This window comes from Chelonia mydas, chromosome 10 (assembly GCF_015237465.2).
Source record: "Chelonia mydas isolate rCheMyd1 chromosome 10, rCheMyd1.pri.v2, whole genome shotgun sequence".
NCBI lineage: Eukaryota > Metazoa > Chordata > Testudines > Cheloniidae > Chelonia > Chelonia mydas.
Genome location: NC_051250.2, coordinates 81,000,882 through 81,020,090, shown reverse-complemented (window position 1 = coordinate 81,020,090; position 19,209 = coordinate 81,000,882). Strand labels below are relative to the sequence as shown.

At 51.0% G+C, this 19,209-nt stretch overlaps 1 protein-coding gene across 10 annotated transcripts in view; it reads left to right on the top strand.

The window, feature by feature from the left end:
* TLE3 (TLE family member 3, transcriptional corepressor) overlaps positions 1-19,209 on the top strand; it is a 48,477-nt gene that overhangs the window by 19,257 nt on the left and 10,011 nt on the right. For 2 of the 10 annotated variants that reach the window (XM_037911018.2, XM_043524705.1), the window contains exons 7-13: positions 10,041-10,242; positions 13,213-13,229; positions 16,185-16,304; positions 16,607-16,657; positions 17,359-17,511; positions 17,962-18,094; positions 18,818-19,002. In XM_037911018.2, coding sequence (XP_037766946.1) covers positions 10,041-10,242; positions 13,213-13,229; positions 16,185-16,304; positions 16,607-16,657; positions 17,359-17,511; positions 17,962-18,094; positions 18,818-19,002 — 861 coding nt within the window. Of the gene's footprint in view, positions 1-10,037; positions 10,243-13,212; positions 13,230-16,184; positions 16,305-16,606; positions 16,658-17,358; positions 17,512-17,961; positions 18,095-18,817; positions 19,003-19,209 lie in introns of all 10 variants that reach the window. The other 8 variants (XM_037911019.2, XM_037911015.2, XM_037911017.2 and 5 more) reach the window with 5 other exon arrangements.

The window sequence follows — 19,209 nt, the reverse complement described above, 5'->3', positions numbered from 1 at the left end:
TAGCTCTTAAGTAAAAGAAACTTCCCCCGAACTACGTCCATTGTGCCAGCACTCAGTTCTTTCCATTGTTCTTATCAGAGCAGAGGCAAACCTGGCTCCTCTTCCCTGGTAATAGCCTCATCGTTGTCATCTTGTGAACTGTTGTCAACGTGGGACTCTCAATAATTGGTGGTCCCATGAAAACGGTGGCTCTCAAAACCGAGTCTGGATTGATGGTTTGAACTGGGTATTTGGCCCCAATAACCTCTAAGGTAGATCAAAGCTTTGGCTCGGACTCCTTGACGTTGCCTTTTAACACGTTCTTGTGGGGGCCAAGTTTGAATTACATGTGCAGGGACACATGGAAACGCTTTGATAGACTCAAGAATGTGTCTTGTTTGTTTGGCATGGGTGTCTAGTTCTCAAGTGTGTTTAATGATTTGCAGTGGGTGTTTGTGCTTTGGCCTCCGATGGCACAGAGCAATGCAGGCAATTTGCCACATCGTTTGCAAACTTTCCTCATGACAGCCCCTCTTAAACTAGGGTTTTAAGATGACTTTTAAAGAGATGATCCTGCTGTGTCGTCGGCCTTGCTGCTGATTTCCCGTTCTTGGCATTTCTGGTGCCACCACACTGGAGTTGTGCGCTCTTGCTCCTCTCTTTGGCTGGGGAGCAGGGTGATCCTGGGGCTCAATAGTGTAAGTGTGAAAATGGAGACGTTTCTTTGATTAGCTTCTTTTAAGTAGTATTTAGGAGGCTACACAGCAGGTCAAGGCAGCTTGAGGCAGATATTGGAATTCAATTAAGGTAAATGAGTGGAGCCTGTGACCCCCATTTCCAAGGTAATTGCTTCCTCAGATCAGAGTGAATGCAACTGTCGTCCCATCGTTAAGCAGGCAGCCATTTAATCGTTTTGCCTGACACATTTTCACAAGGCAGGAATTATGGGCAGGCGCTCAGTGCGTTCGCTCGGGGGGCCATGCTTGACTGCACACTTGCAAAGGATAAAAGCTAATCCAGTCAAGCGTTTTTATCTTGTCAAGGAAGGAACCCAAAAGTGGCTGCTGTCAGAAAGACAGCAAGAGATCACCATGAGCTTTGATCGTGCGAGAGGAGAGAGGGTTCGGCATTAATGCAGTGCGTGGCCCACCCCCGATGGCTTAGCGGCTATGCGCTGCAATGTGGCAGATCTGCTTGGTATTGACCTCTGGTTAACTAGGCATTGCAGAGGGGGGAGGGGATCACCCCAACCTCTGAGGGGCAGACTGGTTGTGTAATTCCCGCTGCTTTTTCATGCCCATTAACAGTGAGCCACAGAGCAATACTGCTATTTTGGAAGGAACAAGAGCATGCCTCTCCGGTGGTGCTGACCATGACACTTGGAGGACTTGGGTGGTTCGGTAGGGCAATCGGCAGTCCGAGCGTGAAAGGCTGTTTGAAAAGAGCACCCTGGCCTTTCTAACATGGGGCACTGCCCAGTGCGGGAAAGCCGGCCCTTCCCTGGAGAAGTCCCTGCTTTTGATTCCCTGGGACAAGGTTCTTGAACTGCTCAGCCGTTGAAAGGAGCCAGCTAGTGTCATTCGCAGCCTCAGCTCCTTCAGACACGTGAAGCTGAGAGATGGGATCTTTGGCAAACTTCCTGTCTCTCCATTGTGTGCACACCCCCTGCTTATTGCTGTAGGGCTGTTTGTGTGGGGCAGGGTTGCTTGTGCTGACTTTTGGGGGAAAGCATGTGTGCGCATGTACATAAAACCCCATACCTAGACAGTGACATGGGCTCTGCCAACAGAAGCAGGAAAGGGGGAGGAGATCTCGAATTTGATGCCTGCTAAACTTGACAACGACACTTTAAGGAAATTTTTTATGGGAAAACAGGTTTGTTATAGTATGCAAGTAGGATTTTCTTTATAAACACCAGGAACGTGTCTTTATAAGCTAGTGAAGGAATCTGCATTTTAGTTCAGATGCTGCAGACAAAATTGGCAAGTATGAAAATGCAGCAGATCATTAAAACCTCTTCTCCCCCCGCCCCCTTCTGAGGTCAAGAACTGTTAATTTTATGCGTCTAGGCCATTGTCTTACAGTTCTCCTGCTCCAGGCTTCTGTGAAATTGAGCCCTCGATTTGGTTCTAGCTCTGGAAATGATTAGACTACTTCACTAAATGTAACGCAAGTGGTGAACTCAAGTGGTGAACCATTAAATCGGTTAACAAAGGCATGAAGTATGATGTACATAATCCAATTAAAAACATCTACATACAAGATACTCCTTGCCAGCCTCCCTTGTAAATTGTCACCTCCTCATATCTTAACCATATTTGTTAAGACCCCAGAAGGAAAACATCTTTGTGTCTGTGCATCTCCCACAATTCCTTCTTGTGGGGGGTTAGGATGTAAGGGAGAGAAGTAGGAGCTCCAACAGCCATGCTAAATTCCAAACTTCTGCTTTTGGAAGTTTTCAGCCTAGGTGTTAATAGTCACCAGGGATAAAATCGGTAGCTTTTCCCGAGGGCGTCTCTTCGCCCTCTCCGAAGGCCCAGTACGCAAGAGAGGCCTCTAGTTTTACCTTCCTCATTACTCTCTGCTGTCTTTACCACTGGGTTTGGAAGACCTATCTCTCGGTCACACTTTCCATCAGAGATTTAATTCTGAAGGGCTTCTTTCCAATGCCCACCTCACTGCAGTGACCGTCATTCCAGCCATTCTTTTTTAACCTCCCTGGCTGGGGTACCGGCCGTGTGATGCACAAGCTGCACCGGTGCAGACTTCACGGTGTAGTGAAAGCCACGGGGTGTCACCATCTCAACCGCAGCCCTGCTGAAGCACGCCAGCGGGGCTGTGCTGTCGCTGAAGGCGAAGGTGTGATCTCTCCTGCCCAGCACTCTCCACTCGCACCTAAGGTACTAATTTCAAAGCTTGGGTAGGACCACAGAATGGCTAACCTCAGCGTGCACACTCGGATACTCCTTGCTGCCGTGCTAGGAGGTAGACTTCAACATGGCTTCTCTCTCCAGGCTCACGCCAGCCATGCGAGCAGGGACTCAGCTCTCTTCAAACTTACTTTCAAGAGCATTTTTTAAAAAGTCACTTTTTTTTTTCCAAAGCAGAAAAGCTTTGGGGACAATTTCAAATAAAACAGGAGGGAAAACCCCCACATTTTATTCTCTTGTCTACTACGTTTATCAGCAAGTCTTTAAAAAAAGAAAAGAGAAGAAAACCCCTTGCTAGTATAACAGAGAAACAAAACATGGTCAGATGGCGAGCTCATTAGAAATGTTTTCCCCTCTTTTGTCAGTAGTGGGCTGTGTTGGGCTTAATCTCTCTCTCTCTCTGAAAGGAAGTTGAGTCTTATAAATAATACAAGAAAATTTCATCTCGTGAAGTGCCTAGATACTACATAGATGGATGCTATCCAAAACCTCCAAGGCTCCAGCTTTGGATCACCCACGGAAAACAAATTAGTACGTGCTTAGCACCCACCAGCCGCCAAGGTCCTCCTCTCCCCAGCACCTCCCCCTCCCCACCACACTGGCAGCCCCGCTGATCAACTTCTCCCCACCCCTCCCAGCGCCTCCCACCCACTGCAGATAAGCTGTTCCCTGGCGTGTAGGAGGCAGAGCAGGGATGGGCATGCTCTGGGGAGGGGGTGGGTAGAGGCAGGGCTGGGGTGCAGCCTTGGGGGAAGGGGTAGACTGGGAGTGGGGCCTGGGGTGGGGAGTCGAGCATCTTTCCCCGCCCCCCCCCCCCCCCCCCCCCCGGTAGAGAGGAAGTTGGCGCCTATGGATTCACTTAAGTCATTCTTTAGAGGTGAGTGCTTAAAGATAACCCCCTAACCCCCAATACTCACCACAAACAGGCCATGTTGGCCTGGCTCAAGAGGAGATGGGTTTGTGGGAAATGGAGGGCACATGAAGATTTGGGTTTAAAGAGCTTCATTGATTTCAGTAGCCAATTATGGTTCATCTTTGTCGGTCCCTCGTAAATCAAAACAAGGGAGTTAAATATACCCAGTGTGGCTGCGAGGGGGCCGGCCTGACAGCCTGCAGGAATCGAAGGGAGTGGATTTCTGCAAGCAGAGGAATGATTCAAGAGGGTGTAGCTAAGAATAATAGGATGATGCTAAGAACTGCTAGTCAGTGGGATAATCTGCCGAAGGAAGTGGTGGGGGTGCCATCGCTCAGCACATCTCCGACTCAACGGGACCAAACCCTGGTGAATGCCCAGCCAGGAGCCGTGCTGCAGAGGCAGGAAGCTGTGCTCGGTGACAGACCACATCCCTCCCGTTTCCACAGGTGGTGATTCCGAAGGGGGCTGGTCTTTGGGTCACATTGCGATGAGTGAGTTTTGGCTAACGTCATGGGCAGCGTGAATGGTCGCAGCCACCTCATAAACTGCTGCCTGCTTTTGTCTCCTGAGAGGCAGAGTGGGAAGTTTCTTTCCTGTTTGCACAGCGTTGTCCTCGTGTGTTATGCACAGACCACAGAGTCCTCTTGTTGACAATTCTGTGGTGCCAGCGACAGACAGGGCCACGGGCTATGAAATGCAGATGTGTAGCTTCATGGCTCTTGCAGCATAGGTTCAGGCCTGTCCCCTTTAAGACTGATGCCACTGAAGTCAGTGGAGAGTATTTCCATTGGCTTCATTGGATGTAGGATCAAGCCACCTGAAATCCCCACACCCTTTCGCCTCCCCTCCCCACTACCAAAGCGCGGAGGGAGGCGCGAGCTTTGAGAGTGAAACTACTTTTGAAGGAATAGGTTGGCCTCTTGCATGGCTGAGAAGTGACGTTTCTGGAATAGGCCATGCTTCAAATGTACAGTTCACTCTGAAGCAATAAATAGTGTCAGCTTTCAAATCGCAGCCCCGTGTGGGGATTTCCCCCTTTGTGAAATGTGCCCTGCTGAGAGTGCTAGAAACCGAAAGCTTTCTGTGGAGAACCCCATCAGGCGCACCGGCACAGTCATGCTTCCCCTGGCCCGCACCCTGCCCCTTCACTCTGCATCGCCTCTGGGCTCCACCATGCCCACTGAGCTCTGGGCCTCTTGCAGCTGTTGAAAGACACATCTGTCCGTCAGTCCTGGCCTCCACTCCATGCTAATGCCACGCAGTGGCCTAGGCAAGCTAAGCTGCACAGATTGGCAAGTCACTAGTTTCAGATATGCCTTAAAACATCTTCTTTATGGGAAATGACCAAGGGGACAGGGGCAGGAAGGGCACTTCCTAAGACGGGCGGGGCGAGGGGGAGAAGGTTAGTCAGTGTGGGGCTTTCCCTTACCTCCTGCTAGCCTCAACGCCTGATGGGATCAGGGCCTAACAATTCAACTCTGTGGGTTTCGGGGGAGTGGGGGTAGCACAGATGCAAGCAAGACAGGGTTCGAGGAGCTTTCCCGCAGTCCCGCCCCAAGTATCTTTGTGCCCTTGTGCCCCGGCTCAGCAGAACCTCTGTCCTAGTGCTTCAGAAAGAGCAGGGGACTCTAGCCCAGATGGCAGGGTGAGGTCGTGCCTTGCAGAGCTGGGGACAGGATGGGGTGCACGTTGCACCCTATAGAAGGCTGTGACAGGTATCTACAGCTCTGTGTGTTCCCTGCAGCCCCAAATGCAGGCAGCGTCTGGGGACAGGCTAACCCAGCATGTAACTTTGCCTTCAGTGAATTCTGGAGCCTCGAAGGAGAATACTTGCAACAGCTCAGATCCTTAGGGCTGCAGAGGGCCCTGACTCCCTTCCCTTTCAGCAGCCACTATCCCTCCACATACTTTCACTGTTGACACAACAGGCTCTAATGGCTCCTTTCAAGGAGTTACTACTGCGTTTGAGTAAATAACTTAGGTGCTTAAAATGACCCAAACAAATACGGGAGAGGGAAGCAGGCAATTCAGACTGCAGCCAAACCCCTGTAATTTCCCCTCTGTGAATGGACAATGCGGTGCAAGGATAAAACAACCCCATTGTTCCCAGGCCCCCAGCAGAGCTGAGCTCAGAACTGCACACCTAGGAGTCCCCCAGCTGTTGTTGGCCGAAACCAAATTCCTCAGGTTTTCTCATGTTCTGTAGTCCATGGACCAGCATAAACTCAAAGCAAGCCACTGCCTTCAGAGGAGTTTCTCCAGTTCTTTGCCTAGCCTCAGGGAGCAGAAATTGGCCCTGCAACTTCATCATTTCCAGCACTGGCCTGTGGGTCCCTGGCCATGCAGCGGCCCCACAGCTATCCCTCGGAGGAAACGGTGTGTTAGGTTTTCATTCAACCGCACCTGGGATCTGCTTCTGAGAGAGGCCCAAGTCTGTGGCTGTTCTCCATACTGAAACTGGGGCCTCCTGCAAGGGTAGGAGACGGACACCCTCTCTCTGCCCCCTGTTTTCAGGTATACCTGAATATTCAGGTCCTTCTTTCATTGGGTACCTTGTGTCCAGATCCATCAGGCCTGACTGTCTCTGCTGCACTGAAATCCTTGTGTGCTCTGAGCCGTTTTGGGAAGCTTTGGCTGGAACAGGCCCCAGCAGAAAGCCTGATCGATTAGACCTTGCAGTGGGTTCTGCCTCAGTTGGGTGCAGGATGTCACAGCAGGGAATTGTGGCTTTTCTGATGTAGCAAAGGGAGGGTCAAAGGGAGGTATTTGGCTGAGGAAGTGGTAGCTTCAAAGGGATTCGGATAAACATCAAAAGCCTTGAATGCTTCTTCACAATCACCCCACCCTGTCACCAGTGCTAGTATTCACCCGCCCCTCAGGGCTTTTAACTTGGGTCGCAGGGAGAGTTTATAGGCACAGCGTGGCGCTGATGCAAGGCAGCGCTCTCCACAGACCCAGCAGCAGGTTCATGCTGAGGGTCCAAGCTCAGGCAGCTCGTGTCCTTGTGACAGGCCCTGGCAAAAGTCTGCTTGGCGTGCTTTAAAATAAAACAGAGGGAACATCCTTGGCCAAGAACTCCCTGGGGTTCCACCTCCTCTCCCTCGAAGCCACCTGGTGTTTTAAACAGTAATTCAGGAAGTGGGAAAATTTCTTCCCCCTCACATCCCCCGACCATGGTTTTATTTAGCTTCTTCCAGACAAAATGGAGCAAACTGTTCCCATCCCTGGAATGGCACCTGCCTGGACAGGTGGGATTAGTGACTTTCCAAACACAGAACAAGACAGAGCAGAGAAACATGTGTCCGCTGCAGCCTCTGACCTGGCTGCCCCTAACTGTGGTGTGCGCCCACATGCTGTACAGTCAGTAACCCTGCCGGCTAATCTCGTGTCGCTCCTGCTCGTAGCCCAGGCTGCTGTGTGGGCGTCTTCCTGGTTTGGCCAGTCCTGTTTCCTCCTGCTGGGCCATGCCCAAGAGCCGTTGGTGCGGCGCTACGTGGACATCCCCTCTCTAGCGCCTGCTGGTGCACGACGGGACCGCCGCCCAGAGCCCCCCACCGGTGGCTTGGGGGGCGCGGCCACGAGACGTGGTTGTGCTGTGAGCACACGGCTCGGGGGAGTGTAACAAACTAATTCCTAGCCCATCGCTGTAGCGTGCACAGGGCCTTTGTTCCCCCCACCCCAAACCAATGTCCTGCAGGTCAAATCTCCCCCCATTTCCACCCCCACCCCCTCCCATCTGCAGCAGGACCTGGGGAGAGGATCCCTCTCCCAGCTGGGCGCGATTACTGTGTATTGACGGGAGCTAGTTCAAGCCCTGAGCAAAGGAAGCGCGCATAGTCACGGGGCTGGGGGAGCACACCAAGGACCGAGTTGTGGCTGGTCATAGTTTGACCCCTTCCTCCCCTTAGTTACGGGGAAGCGAGCGTTGCCAGGGCTGCCCCTGGTGCAGATTGCTGCCCCCTTTGCACTGGCTCTGCCCGCGACGGGCGCCCCTGTGGGAGGGGAAGTGCCCCCCGGTGCTGCAGCTCACCACAGGAACACCGTCTGCCCCCTCGCTCCCCGGGGCAGGAGAGCACCAGGGTCCTTACTTGGCTCAGCGGCTGGAGAAGCCAGATTGCACAGCTCCGCTCCCTTTCGGCGTGACTCTCCGAGGAGCCCGAGCAGGCCAAGCTGTGCCCGCCTGCTCCCGTCCAAGCGCCAGTCCCTCTGGTGGCAGCACCTCTGGCGCCCTGCTGCTCAGGGCAGACTTGGGGGGGGGGGGGGAGAGTGATGCTTCCTGCCTGACCAGCCCCGCTTCCTGCTGCCCCCTGGCCAGGACTGCCCCTGCTTGGCTGCTGAGCTCGCAGCCTTATGCCTGCAGGCACTTAGCAGTGGTGAGTAATGCTTCGTGCTCCTTAAAGCTAAGGGAGCTTGGGACGTCTTCCATCCTGCGAGCGAATGGCTGCTCTGCGTCCGCAGGCTGGGCTGTAGCTCTGGCGGGGAGAGAGCTGTGGGGTTAGACTGGCAGCAACTGAGGGGCCCCTCCTGGGCTGCTCTTAGGGGAGGGGAGATGCTGCCACGGCCAAGTGGCTCCCCGCCAGGGCAGGGCTTGGGGATGCGGCTCGAGCTCTCTGACCCGCCTGTCTTGCGCGCTGACCTCGCTCCGGGTGCTGCAGAGCCTGCGCAAAGGGGCGTCGGAACTCCGTGACTTGGTGGTGGTGCCATGGCGGGTGGGGGGCCCCGAGCGGGAGGGTTGGGAGGTGTCTGTCTGCAGGGAGCCAAGGAAAACAAACTGCAGGCCCCTAGCGCCGCTGCGGGTTCTTGGTAGCAATGTCCTCTCCAAACAGGGGCAGTTACCTGGGGTGTCACAGCGGGTAAGCCAGATTCATCGCTAAGGCAAACACCGAGGGGCTGCTGGCTGGCTCCCCATCCACCCACCTGGCTGGCTTTTCCTTTCTCTTCTGTACTCGTCTTATCGGGCGGGAACTGATAGCTTGTCAGCAGAGCTGCTTAACAAGCTGCAGAGGTACAGCCTGCTGGGCATTACTCCCGGGGGTGCGACGCTTCCAGTAAGAAGTAACGTGTTTCTTTCTATTCCTAAACAGAGTTAGCAAAAAGCAGATCCGTACCCCACCCCCATGCCAGCTTCCCTGTGTGCTGCCACGGTGGAGGCAGCGTTAGCCAGGGCAGAATTGGCCTGTTTGTTTTAGGGAATGGGTAGAGTTGCAATGAATCTGGACACTAGAAATGTCGCCGTTTTGTGGGGGCCTGGGGTGTTCAGGGGAACGGTGGCTCTTCCTTGCTAGATGCAAAGCTCATAACAGTGGTCCTGTTCCACGTGGAAGTCTGGGCGCTTGGTTAATAGGCTAGCTCAGAGATACTCAGACCTCAGGGGTTCAGGAGCCAAATTAGTGATCAGCATTACCCAAAAGAGCCGCAGATGTGGGAATTCGTTTCATTTACTATAGAACTATCTAGTCCTATTTAAGCAGTATGACATGTATATAAATAAATAAAACAAAGGCATCCTGATTGGTTAATATTTCAATCACGCAGTGTTTTGCAGCAGATGATACTAAAGAGCCGCAGGAGACACATTAAAGGGCCACTTGCGGCTCGCGCCCCTCAGTCTGAGTATCACTGCGCTGGCTAGAATACTCTAGTACAAGTGCAAATAGACTTAACCACCTGTTTTTCTTTTACTGCCAAATACCTTAAAATTACTCCCCAGCAAACAAGCAGGAACTGCCTTCTGAGGCAGCGTAAAAGGATAGCTGGACCCTTTTCCTTTCTTCCCAGATCACGTCAGTTTTAACATCTGGCAAAAACAAGCCTCGGAGTTGTTGTGCTGGGTGTATTACCCCCTTGTTCTGCTTACGTCTCAGAAATGCCAGGTTCTCTCGGTAATGTGGATTGCCGGGAATGAAATGGAGCCCCCCAGGTGATGTCTTTCAAACACCTACACTATTTATCCCTGGCTCAGAGGGCTGCAGTTATAAGCTCTGCCCTGTGTCTGTACCTCCCTCCCTTCAGTCTGACTCTTCCTAGCATGGATTCTCCTTGCAGACAGAAGAATATGGAGTTTTAATTCAGTTTAATATTCCCCCATGATGTTCTGAGTGCGTGAAGCAGGCTCCGCCCCTTCCAGAGACTCCTCCCAGTGTCACATGACCATTTAATATCTGCATAACATGCCGTTTCCCATCAATTGCTTACCGCTGATTTTATTGCAGCAGCAGCAGCTCCAGGCCCAACACCTCTCCCATGCTGCTCACGGCCCCCCGGTACAGCTGCCTCCTCACCCTTCAGGCCTTCAGCCGCCGGGAATCCCTCCCGTCACGGGGAGTAGCTCAGGACTGCTGGCTCTTGGGGCCCTTGGGAGCCAAGCCCACTTGACCGTTAAAGATGAGAAAAACCATCATGACCTGGATCACCGAGGTGAGAACAAAAGGCCTTAAAGATACATATTCTCGTCTCCCTCTCTCTTCGTCTCTGCCCCTCGGGGCTCTTCAGAAACGCTCCTAAGCCTCTGACGGGCGATGCTACAGCGAAAGCATTGATGGGCTTCTGTGACTCCTCTAACAACCAGGGACCGAACCCTGGGGCACCTTCTGCTCCTGCAGGAGGCGCCAGAGCCTCCTAGCACAGAGACCGCTCATCTCACGGCACCCTCCAGAGATCTCCACAGCTTCCCACCCTAGGGGACTTGCTTGGCTTCTGCAGTGCAGCCGGTTGGTCTTCGCACTGATGGGATCCCCCTGCATAGGGGAAGCAGTGGACCGTCTCTTCTGTTCCATCTGTGCCTTGTAGGGCGGCTCTGGCCTGGCTATCTAGGTGGTAGGGGCTGAGGGTTTGTTCATTAACCCTCTGATGTGCTTGTATGGAGCAAAGCTCCTTCCAGGTGGTCCCTGGTCCTTTCCTCTCAGGGGTTGGCCCAGCTGACTATAATGGATCTGGGCAGAAAAAATAGAACCGAGCAAGACAGCGCTTAAAAAATGTGTTGGAGGAGAACATGCACTGGGATGCACTAATTCCTTTTCCCGACCATTGAACATTTCTGATGCAGAACTGGATCGGCAGCGTGTGCAGACTAAGGGTGAATTGCAGAGAGCGTGTCTGCTCCCCAGAGTTCAGCGGCAGGTGCTAGGCTCTCCCGGTGAGTGGGTTGGGTGGAGACGTTTAACGCCAATTAAAAATAGACTGGCATCCACAATGGGTCGTGCTGCAGATGTCAGAGCAACCATTTGCCCCATAGGGAGTTTGCTACATCCCATATGTGTATTTTAAACAAAAAACAAAACAAAAAAATCACTGCAAAGATGTTTTATTTTTGTCTCCCAAAGGATAATGGGAAAAGAAACTACAGCACTGCAGTTATATTAAACAGGTACTTACCTGGCGAACTCAGAGTTGGTTCTAGTATAGCTTCATGGTAGCTCTGGCATCATGTACCCCGAAGTTTTGTAGCGGAGTAACAGGTTGGAAAAGTCAGTCTTTTATTTTTATTCTGACTGTATGCCTTACGCTGGAAAATAAAAGTGAGGGTAAGTTTTATATGGTGACTAATACCCCTTGGGGATAAGCCAACCCAGCCCCAGAAATTTTTGGCTGGGCCATCAGGGCTACCCCATTTGTTAAATAAAGGGCCATGGGCTTGGTCCTCTGCCCAGAGCAGGAGACTCTGTTCCTGAGGTCTTGTCCCAAAGGCGCTAAGCCAGGGGGCAATAATTATGTTTTGTCAAGGTCCAGACTCCAGAGAACATTCAGAAAACAACAAAATAATAATAAGTAAATAAAAAAATTTTGGGGTCTGTTCCAAAGCATCTGGCAATCCGGATTTGGCCCATGGGCCACCTATTGACTACCCCTGCGCTAAGCCAATGTCAAGTTGACTCTGTGGGGACTAGTGTTTTCAGGGAGTCTGGGTATTTCCATTGTGAGCCCCCAAGTCAGCCTGGCTGGCTGGTGTAGAACATTCTCTGCAATTCACCTGTTGTCAATGACAATGACAGCACATTTCAGAGACCTCGATTGCTCGAAGGTGCCTTTCTCCTCTTACTAGCCAAATCCTGAGTTCATGTTTGGAGCAACTTATTTCCAATGGGGAAAAAAAAAAAGTTTAATTTTCTTGGGCCCTGAGATGTTTTCTTTGCCCATGTGTAATAGTGAGCATGGTTTGGTGACACGCTTTTGTAGCAGTTTGACCTTATACTGCCTGATTTGCCCCTGCTAATAGTCTGATTTGTGTCCATAAGTTTATATGCAGGCCTATTCTTGGAGGCTTAGTTGATGCCTTTCCTAAAATCAGGGCCTCTCACTCCATTTATGGGACCTAGTCCTAATTGTGTAATCTTTTTGAGGATCCAAAACAGCTACACTGTACACACTCAGATGCTTTGCAGGTGTCCTCCTTACGAGCTCCTTACAGGTGGTAGTGAGAAAACACTCCAACCAGCTTTATATCTGGACATGGACACAGCAAGAGTTATTGCTTAAAAATGGCTGCCAGGGCTTAATGAATCATATGAAACTGCACAGTCTCTCTCTAATTGCAAGAAATCTGCTTGGAAACTTGCACTCGTCTGGAAATAAACAATGCTCCCTGCCAAAGTCATTTTTTTAAATCACTAGAGATAATAAGAGAATCTTTGTAGAACAAAAAATGGTGGCATCAAGTCAGTTACAAACCAGTACAGTGCTGGAGGAGTTCCACACTTCTCTGCTCTCTATTAATATATCAAGATCTCTGGTCTCTTCCCCCTAGACATATCAACTTTTAGAGTAGTTATCTTGTGCTTCTACTAACCTAGGAGGTTCTATTGTCGTGGGTATTTTCTTCCCTGTGAAAGCTTCAGGAAAAAAATATTGAAAGTTATTATCAAATTACATTCATTTTTTTTCTACATGAGTTTAAATTGTCAGGCAATCTAGTGGGAGAATGGGTCTATTTATGTATAAATTAATGACTAAACCTCTGACCACATCCCGTTAAAGTGGCAACACTTATCTTTGTAATTCTACAAAGAGGATGAGTCTGGATGTTCAGTATCTTCTCCTCCTGGATTTATGACTTAACATGTGTAAATAGTTTAGTTCCTGCCATTTCTCTTTGTATTTCAATGCATTTCCCCTTAGACACTGTTTATTTTGCCATATAATTCACTTAGACAAAAAAAACAAACAAAAAAAGGGGGGGGGGAATATTGGGGATGTGTGATTGAGCAAGGGAAGCTAATTTAAAATGAAAAGAGCCAGAAACGCTTTGATTGAATTAAGCCAGAAGTCGCATGTGATGAGGAACTGCGAGGTTTATTTTCTGTTAAGACTTATTTGAACTTGTTTTATTTTTCTGTCTTCTCTTTATCTTGGCTGGGACCTTACCTCTGACACGGGCCTCATTCCTAACAGAGCGAGACTCAAATGCAGTAAGTTCTGTTATGTTCTTTTTCTTTTTTCTTTTTTATCTTGGTTTCTGATCACTGTGCTCTTTTAATTTATCTATTGTTTTTAAAAGCAGACTTCCGGGGTTAGACTCTCGAGTGATCTCTGTTGGACCAAAAAAAAAAAAAAATCCTATGGGTGGGGCTAACTAAAATAGAATTTTTTGTTTGACTTTGACTATGTTCCGCTTCGGTTCTGCTGAAGTAAACATTAAGCAAATGCACATTGTCTTGCCGGTACACTCCTGTATGCCAGTTATGAGATTTGGTTTAAATCTTTTTGATTGCTGCACAGCTTTAAGATTCTGTTTCAATTGAATAAGCTTTGTGAATGAGTGCAGTCAAGTCTGTAGGGATAAAACTCCTTCAGCGATTAGGAAAGCTATTTTATTCCTGATCACTGTTCTATTATCTTGGGTCATCTAATCTGTTGGGATGGCTTTGGCTATTACATTGTGTTAAGTAGGACTTGGAAGGTCAAGCAGTTAACTAACCATCTAAATAGCAATGGTTGTGGGCAATTGTTGCCTCGAGCAGCTTTTTGTTAATTCTTGTTTTGACTTGGTTGCATCTTAGAAGACAGTCTGGTGTTTGGCAAGAAAAGGGGAGGATGGTTCCAGAGAGACTTTTTTGCATGGGCAGAAACTAACACAAACCTGCTGCCTCACTTAGTTATTTTTTTCTTTAATATTTTTTTTTGTTAAAGAACAGTCCACCCTCCTCCTCAGCCCTCTTTAATTCTATCCCCTTCCTCCCCCCTCACCCCCCCGGCCCTTGCTTTGGGCCTTATCCCAAGGTACACAATGCTTTCTGTTTAAAAGAAAAGCTGGCAGGACAAAAAACAGTTGAGTCTTCACTTTGCACTGATTTCCTGTCATCCGTGCATAGCCGACTTTCACAGTGCAGAGACCACAAATGGGCCTTTTGAGAGTCAAATGCAGATGGAAATAAAAGTGCCATTTAAGGGGGGGCTGATGGGAGGAATTGGCCATCATTAAGTTGCTTGTTAAGGTTGTAGGGAGCGGTGAGGGCAGGTTTTGTACGAAATATACAAATGTTTAGGCTCCTTTTTCTTTGGAATTGGGAAAATGTTCCCGTTGGGGGTTTAATGTGAACTATAAGCAAAACTAGATTCATTCATATTTCCTAGCCTGAGCAATAAAAAATATTTAGTTTCTTGGCTGTGCGCCAAGAAACAGCTGAATGGATCAATGCCTCTAAATGCTTGACATGATTCTCTGGTAGCTGCGAGCTTTTTCAGCATGACTGCCTGAGAAGAAAGGCCCTGGTGTTATCCAAAGCTGCTTATTGGGTACTGAGGAGAAACATGAACTGCTTTAGTTCTCCTTTTCAGACACCAAAGAAAAGGAAGCAGAGGAGCTTAAAAACATTTCTATGTAGCATGGGGTGGCAGGCACTCCTATAAGAAATGAAATGATGGTAATTTCTGCTGCAGCTTGTAGAAACTAATTGAATTGCGTCTGTCTGAGAACATCCCCAGTTTGCACTGCTGTAGTTAAAGGCCAAGTAACTGTTTTTTTTCCATGCTAAATTCCGCTCTCGGAAGGCGGCTTCGCTCTGCCATTTTTGCTCTTAGCTAACACTTGGCATGCAAGAGGCCTTGTTGGAGGAGCAAACGTATCGAATGATGTTTTCTGAGATTGGATGCTGTTGCTTAGAGGAAAAACAAAACAAAGCCCACCAACCTGACTACGTGACCATGCTGACATCATGTCAATGTTTATTTTTAAAAGCTTTTCGGCATGTCTTGTGGCTTGGCAGAGATCGGTTCCCAACGTGGTCCAGTTGCAATTGATGTAAAACAGTTCCAGTGCAGCATGTTGAGTCTTTTGCAGTTTGCCTTCTAATAAACCCAGCAGATGAAATCCTGGCTCCATTGAAGTCTATGAGAATTCTGCCACTGACTTAATGGGAACCAGAGTTTCATCCAGAATGCATAACTTCATCAGTATGACACTGCAAACCCTTTAGCAAGTCAGTAACCTTACTTGTGCACATAATTAAGGACTTCAGTGAGGCTCCTGGCCAGAGGAAAGTTATTCAGGTGCTTGTGTGGTAGAGGAAATGAGTTCCCAAGTACTGGCTAGTTTTGGTGAGCTTTTTTCAATGCACTCAAAACTCAGCAAGTTGTGCGACGAAGCTGTGGGCTGCTCTGCACCGACAGACCCCCGTGCCCCTCACAAAGCCCTGCTCATGTCCAACGGGCTCCATGCAGGCTCAGGGTCTGCCCACGTGGCGCTGTTTGCAGGATCAGGGCCCTGGTCATTGGAAGCTCAAGACAAATAGTCCTAGTCCATAGTCCTACCCTACAGCATGTCAGGGCGCAGCTTCAGGTGTCATTGTCTTTATCTCTGTGTAGAGCTCAGTAGTGCAGGGTGGTCGGGGCTAGCCGGGCTGCTCACCTGCCAAAGTCTGTGTCGTGTCAGAGCCAGAGTGGGCTCCCAAGTGGAGAAAGCTGTAGTGCCCACCTCTTCTGACCTGGGGGGAGGAGGGGGCCAGGAGCAAGCCCCTCTGTTGGTGCCACATGGCCTGAGGAGAGGGGCACTCAATCAGGCAGGTCCCTGGCCCTGGAGGGCATGACCCCTTTAATTGGGCATTCGACATCCTTCCATGTGATTGTAAAGAAAGCCATTGGATGGTGCCCTGAGCTCTCTTCTGGCTCCCATCATAGTTCAGCTGCTTGCATTTTGCAGGGCCATAAGAATTACGTAAAAATAGCGTGTGTGTGTGTGTGCGTGTGCGTGCTCGTTCGTTTTGAGAAGGTCGGGGGTCTGCATTTAAGAATCAGCCCTGTTCAGAGACCGTTTTAGCTGTGCTTTAAAAGCTGCCGCTTCTGAAATCACTTCAAACTGCAATAACCCATTTAATGTGGAGCTGAACACCTTCTTGGATTTTTTTTTTTTTTTTCTGTGATTCCAGAATAATTCTGTCTCGCCATCAGACAGCCTGAGAGCTAGTGAGAAACACAGGAGTTCTACGGACTACAGCATCGACGCCAAAAAGCGGAAAGCAGAGGAGAAGGACAGCATGAGCCGCTATGTAAGTCACAAGAGCTTTCTTCATGTTCCCTTAGCTCTTGCACGTGTCTGAAAACTAGGTGTTCCAGCCAGATGGTGTAACATGGGGAAACGATCTCGTAGTGCAGGATAAGAGAGCTCCTTCTGTGAGGGGCTTCTTTATAGTCATCTTGGCTACAGTTTTCAAAAGCACTGAAGTCCAGTTGCCTTTAAATGAGCTCAAGGCTCCAGAATCCCATGGGTGCTTTTGAAAATGCTACCCCTGACTTCTGGATTGGCGGAGTCGGCTCTTCTCGCAGTAGGGTGACTTTCTGTTTGTTTCAGGACAGCGATGGTGACAAGAGCGACGACCTGGTGGTCGACGTCTCCAATGAGGTGAGCATGGGTGTCGTTTTTCAAGGCTGCTGCTTTTGCTCTGGTTTAATGCTGACTTGCGGGGGGAACTGAGGCACCAGACCTGGTGTGCAGGCCCTAAATCTCCATCACAAAGCACGGTCTAGTGCTAGGAGGCCTTGCCTTTCTCCGCCTCCTTTTTCTTTCCAAGAGCGGCCATATTGAGACCCATGTACTGTGTCCCCACAGGCCAGGGATCGCTCAGGCAGTGGCAGGCCCAGTCCTGAGCTGGAGAAGGCTGTCCTGTTCCCAGGCCTGTCCTTCCCTTGGCCTCTCCTGGTTTAGCCCCGACAAGGCGTCTCTCAGTGAGACTTGTCAATGCGTCTGTGGTGCGGACACCCAGTTGCTACGCGTTGTATTGAGGCCTGTCCTGCCGTAGCTCTCTTCACACAGGCCACTGCTTTGATATCGGCTTTGAACTGAAGCCCAGGAGTGAAAGGAGCTGTGTCCCCTCCCACAGCCAGTCCCTTTCCCACCTTAGTTTAAACGTTCTCTCTTTGGGTTACCTTAAACTCGGGCCCTTCCCGCTGTATCTGAATGTGACGACAGCATGTGAAACAAAGAATTGCGTGGTCAGCATGGCCATGACCCTCCTGCGCTTTAAAAACCCCGACAAGTGGGCACTTGAAAGCTTTCCCCCTCCTCTGCCACTGGCCGGGTGCTAAATGGCGTCCTGTCTTTAGGATCCAGCTACACCCCGCGTCAGCCCAGCCCACTCGCCGCCTGAGAACGGGATAGACAAAACCCGAGGGCTGAAGAAGGATGCTCCGAACAGCCCTGCTTCGGTCGCCTCGTCCAGCAGCACGCCTTCCTCGAAGACTAAAGACCTGGGCCATGTAGGTGGATTGGCGCCAAGTACACGGCAGCCAGGCGCTGGGGGGAGGGCTGGGGCCGTCCCTGCCTCTGGAAGGAGGCTGGTTCATGTGGTGTGCAGAGTTGGTGTCTAAACCTCTCAGCCACGTCTTCCCAAGGGAAAGGTGCGTTCTTAGCTCGAGCTCGCTGGCTTGAGGCGATACCCCAGTGAGGACAAGGCAGCATGTTGTCGTCCCGAGAGACCGGCTTTTAATGTGACCCTGTGAACTCAGTGACGACGACACGCTGCCTTGTCCTCACGGGGATTTCATCTCCAGTCCGTGAGCTCGAGCCAGGCATGCACCTTTCCTTGAGTTGCTCCTCAGCGCTGCCGGGGCCTGAGGCAGGGCAGCAAGGCGCAGTGAAAGGAGAGGGGTCTCTTCGTGCTGATCACTAAGCCACATCTCTTCTTGGGTTTTCTTCTTTCTGGCCAGAACGACAAATCGTCAACGCCTGGGCTCAAGTCAAACACTCCTACGCCAAGGAACGAAGCCCCAACTCCCGGGACGAGTACCACTCCAGGCCTTCGGCCTATGCCGGGCAAACCAGCGGGCATGGACCCATTGGGTATGTGCTTTTGGGGGAGAGGCCTGGATTTGCTACGTGATAGCTAGCACAGTGCGGGCCCTGATTCTGACCGGGGCCTCCTACGCTCTAAATGCCAGAGGGTTTGATGGTTTATGGCATTGGCCGCTGCAGAGCTGTATAACCACCCTTGGGGTGTTGGGCGCAGAGCTCTGGAGGAGTTTGCAGACCTAACTTGGCAAATTGGCCAGGGCCGCCCCAATTTCCAGAGAGCCAAAAGGAAGGACGCAGCATGTGCACGCTCCTTCCTGCTGCCGTGGGGAGGAGGAGAGCTTGGACCAAATTCAGACCTGCGACAGCTCCCCCTGAAACCAGCGACATCCGCACCCGCGTACGCCGGGGCTGAACGCCGAGAGCCGCACTGCAGTCTCCATTGCCGTGGCGTCAGAATGGCGGCGGTGTGCTGCCACGTCACCGAAACGTGCCGGGGAGGTTGGAGGCCAGCGTGTCAGGGCCCTTCCTGGGCTTTGCTCCTCTGGCAGGTGGAGCTCCCCAGCTCTTCACCCACCACACGCTGCTAGTTTGTGCCTTAACGGTCATCCCGTTAGAGCCGCCCCGTACCTGTCCGTTTCCAGGGAGACAGGAGCACGGGGCGGGGGTGGGATGCCCCAAGGAGTCGGGTATTGTGGATTTAGTTTAGCAGGCTAGAACTTTCCCAGGTGTCTGGTAACTGAATCTAGTGGTGACCAATTTCCTCCTCTCCAGCGTCTGCCCTGAGGACCCCCCTATCCATCGCTGGCTCGTATGCGGCTCCCTTCGCCATGATGGGACACCATGAAATGAACGGCTCTCTGACGAGCCCGGGGGCCTATGCGGGGCTCCACAACATCCCGCCCCAGATGAGTGCCGCGGCCGCCTATGGCCGATCGCCAATGGTGAGCTTCGGAGCTGTACGTAGACCTTTTAGCTCCTTCTCTGGTCACGCCGGGGCCGGGCGCGTCGTGGGGGGGGGACGGGACGACTTCCCAGCCCAGGCAGTCTAGAGTGCAGCAGTCAGCTGCCAGCGTGCTGAACTCTGGGCTCTCCCCCGTGGGAGTGAACAGCCAGCTGTGGGCTCTCACCCGGTCGGCGTCTTACGAGCGGGGAGGGCGGTGGAG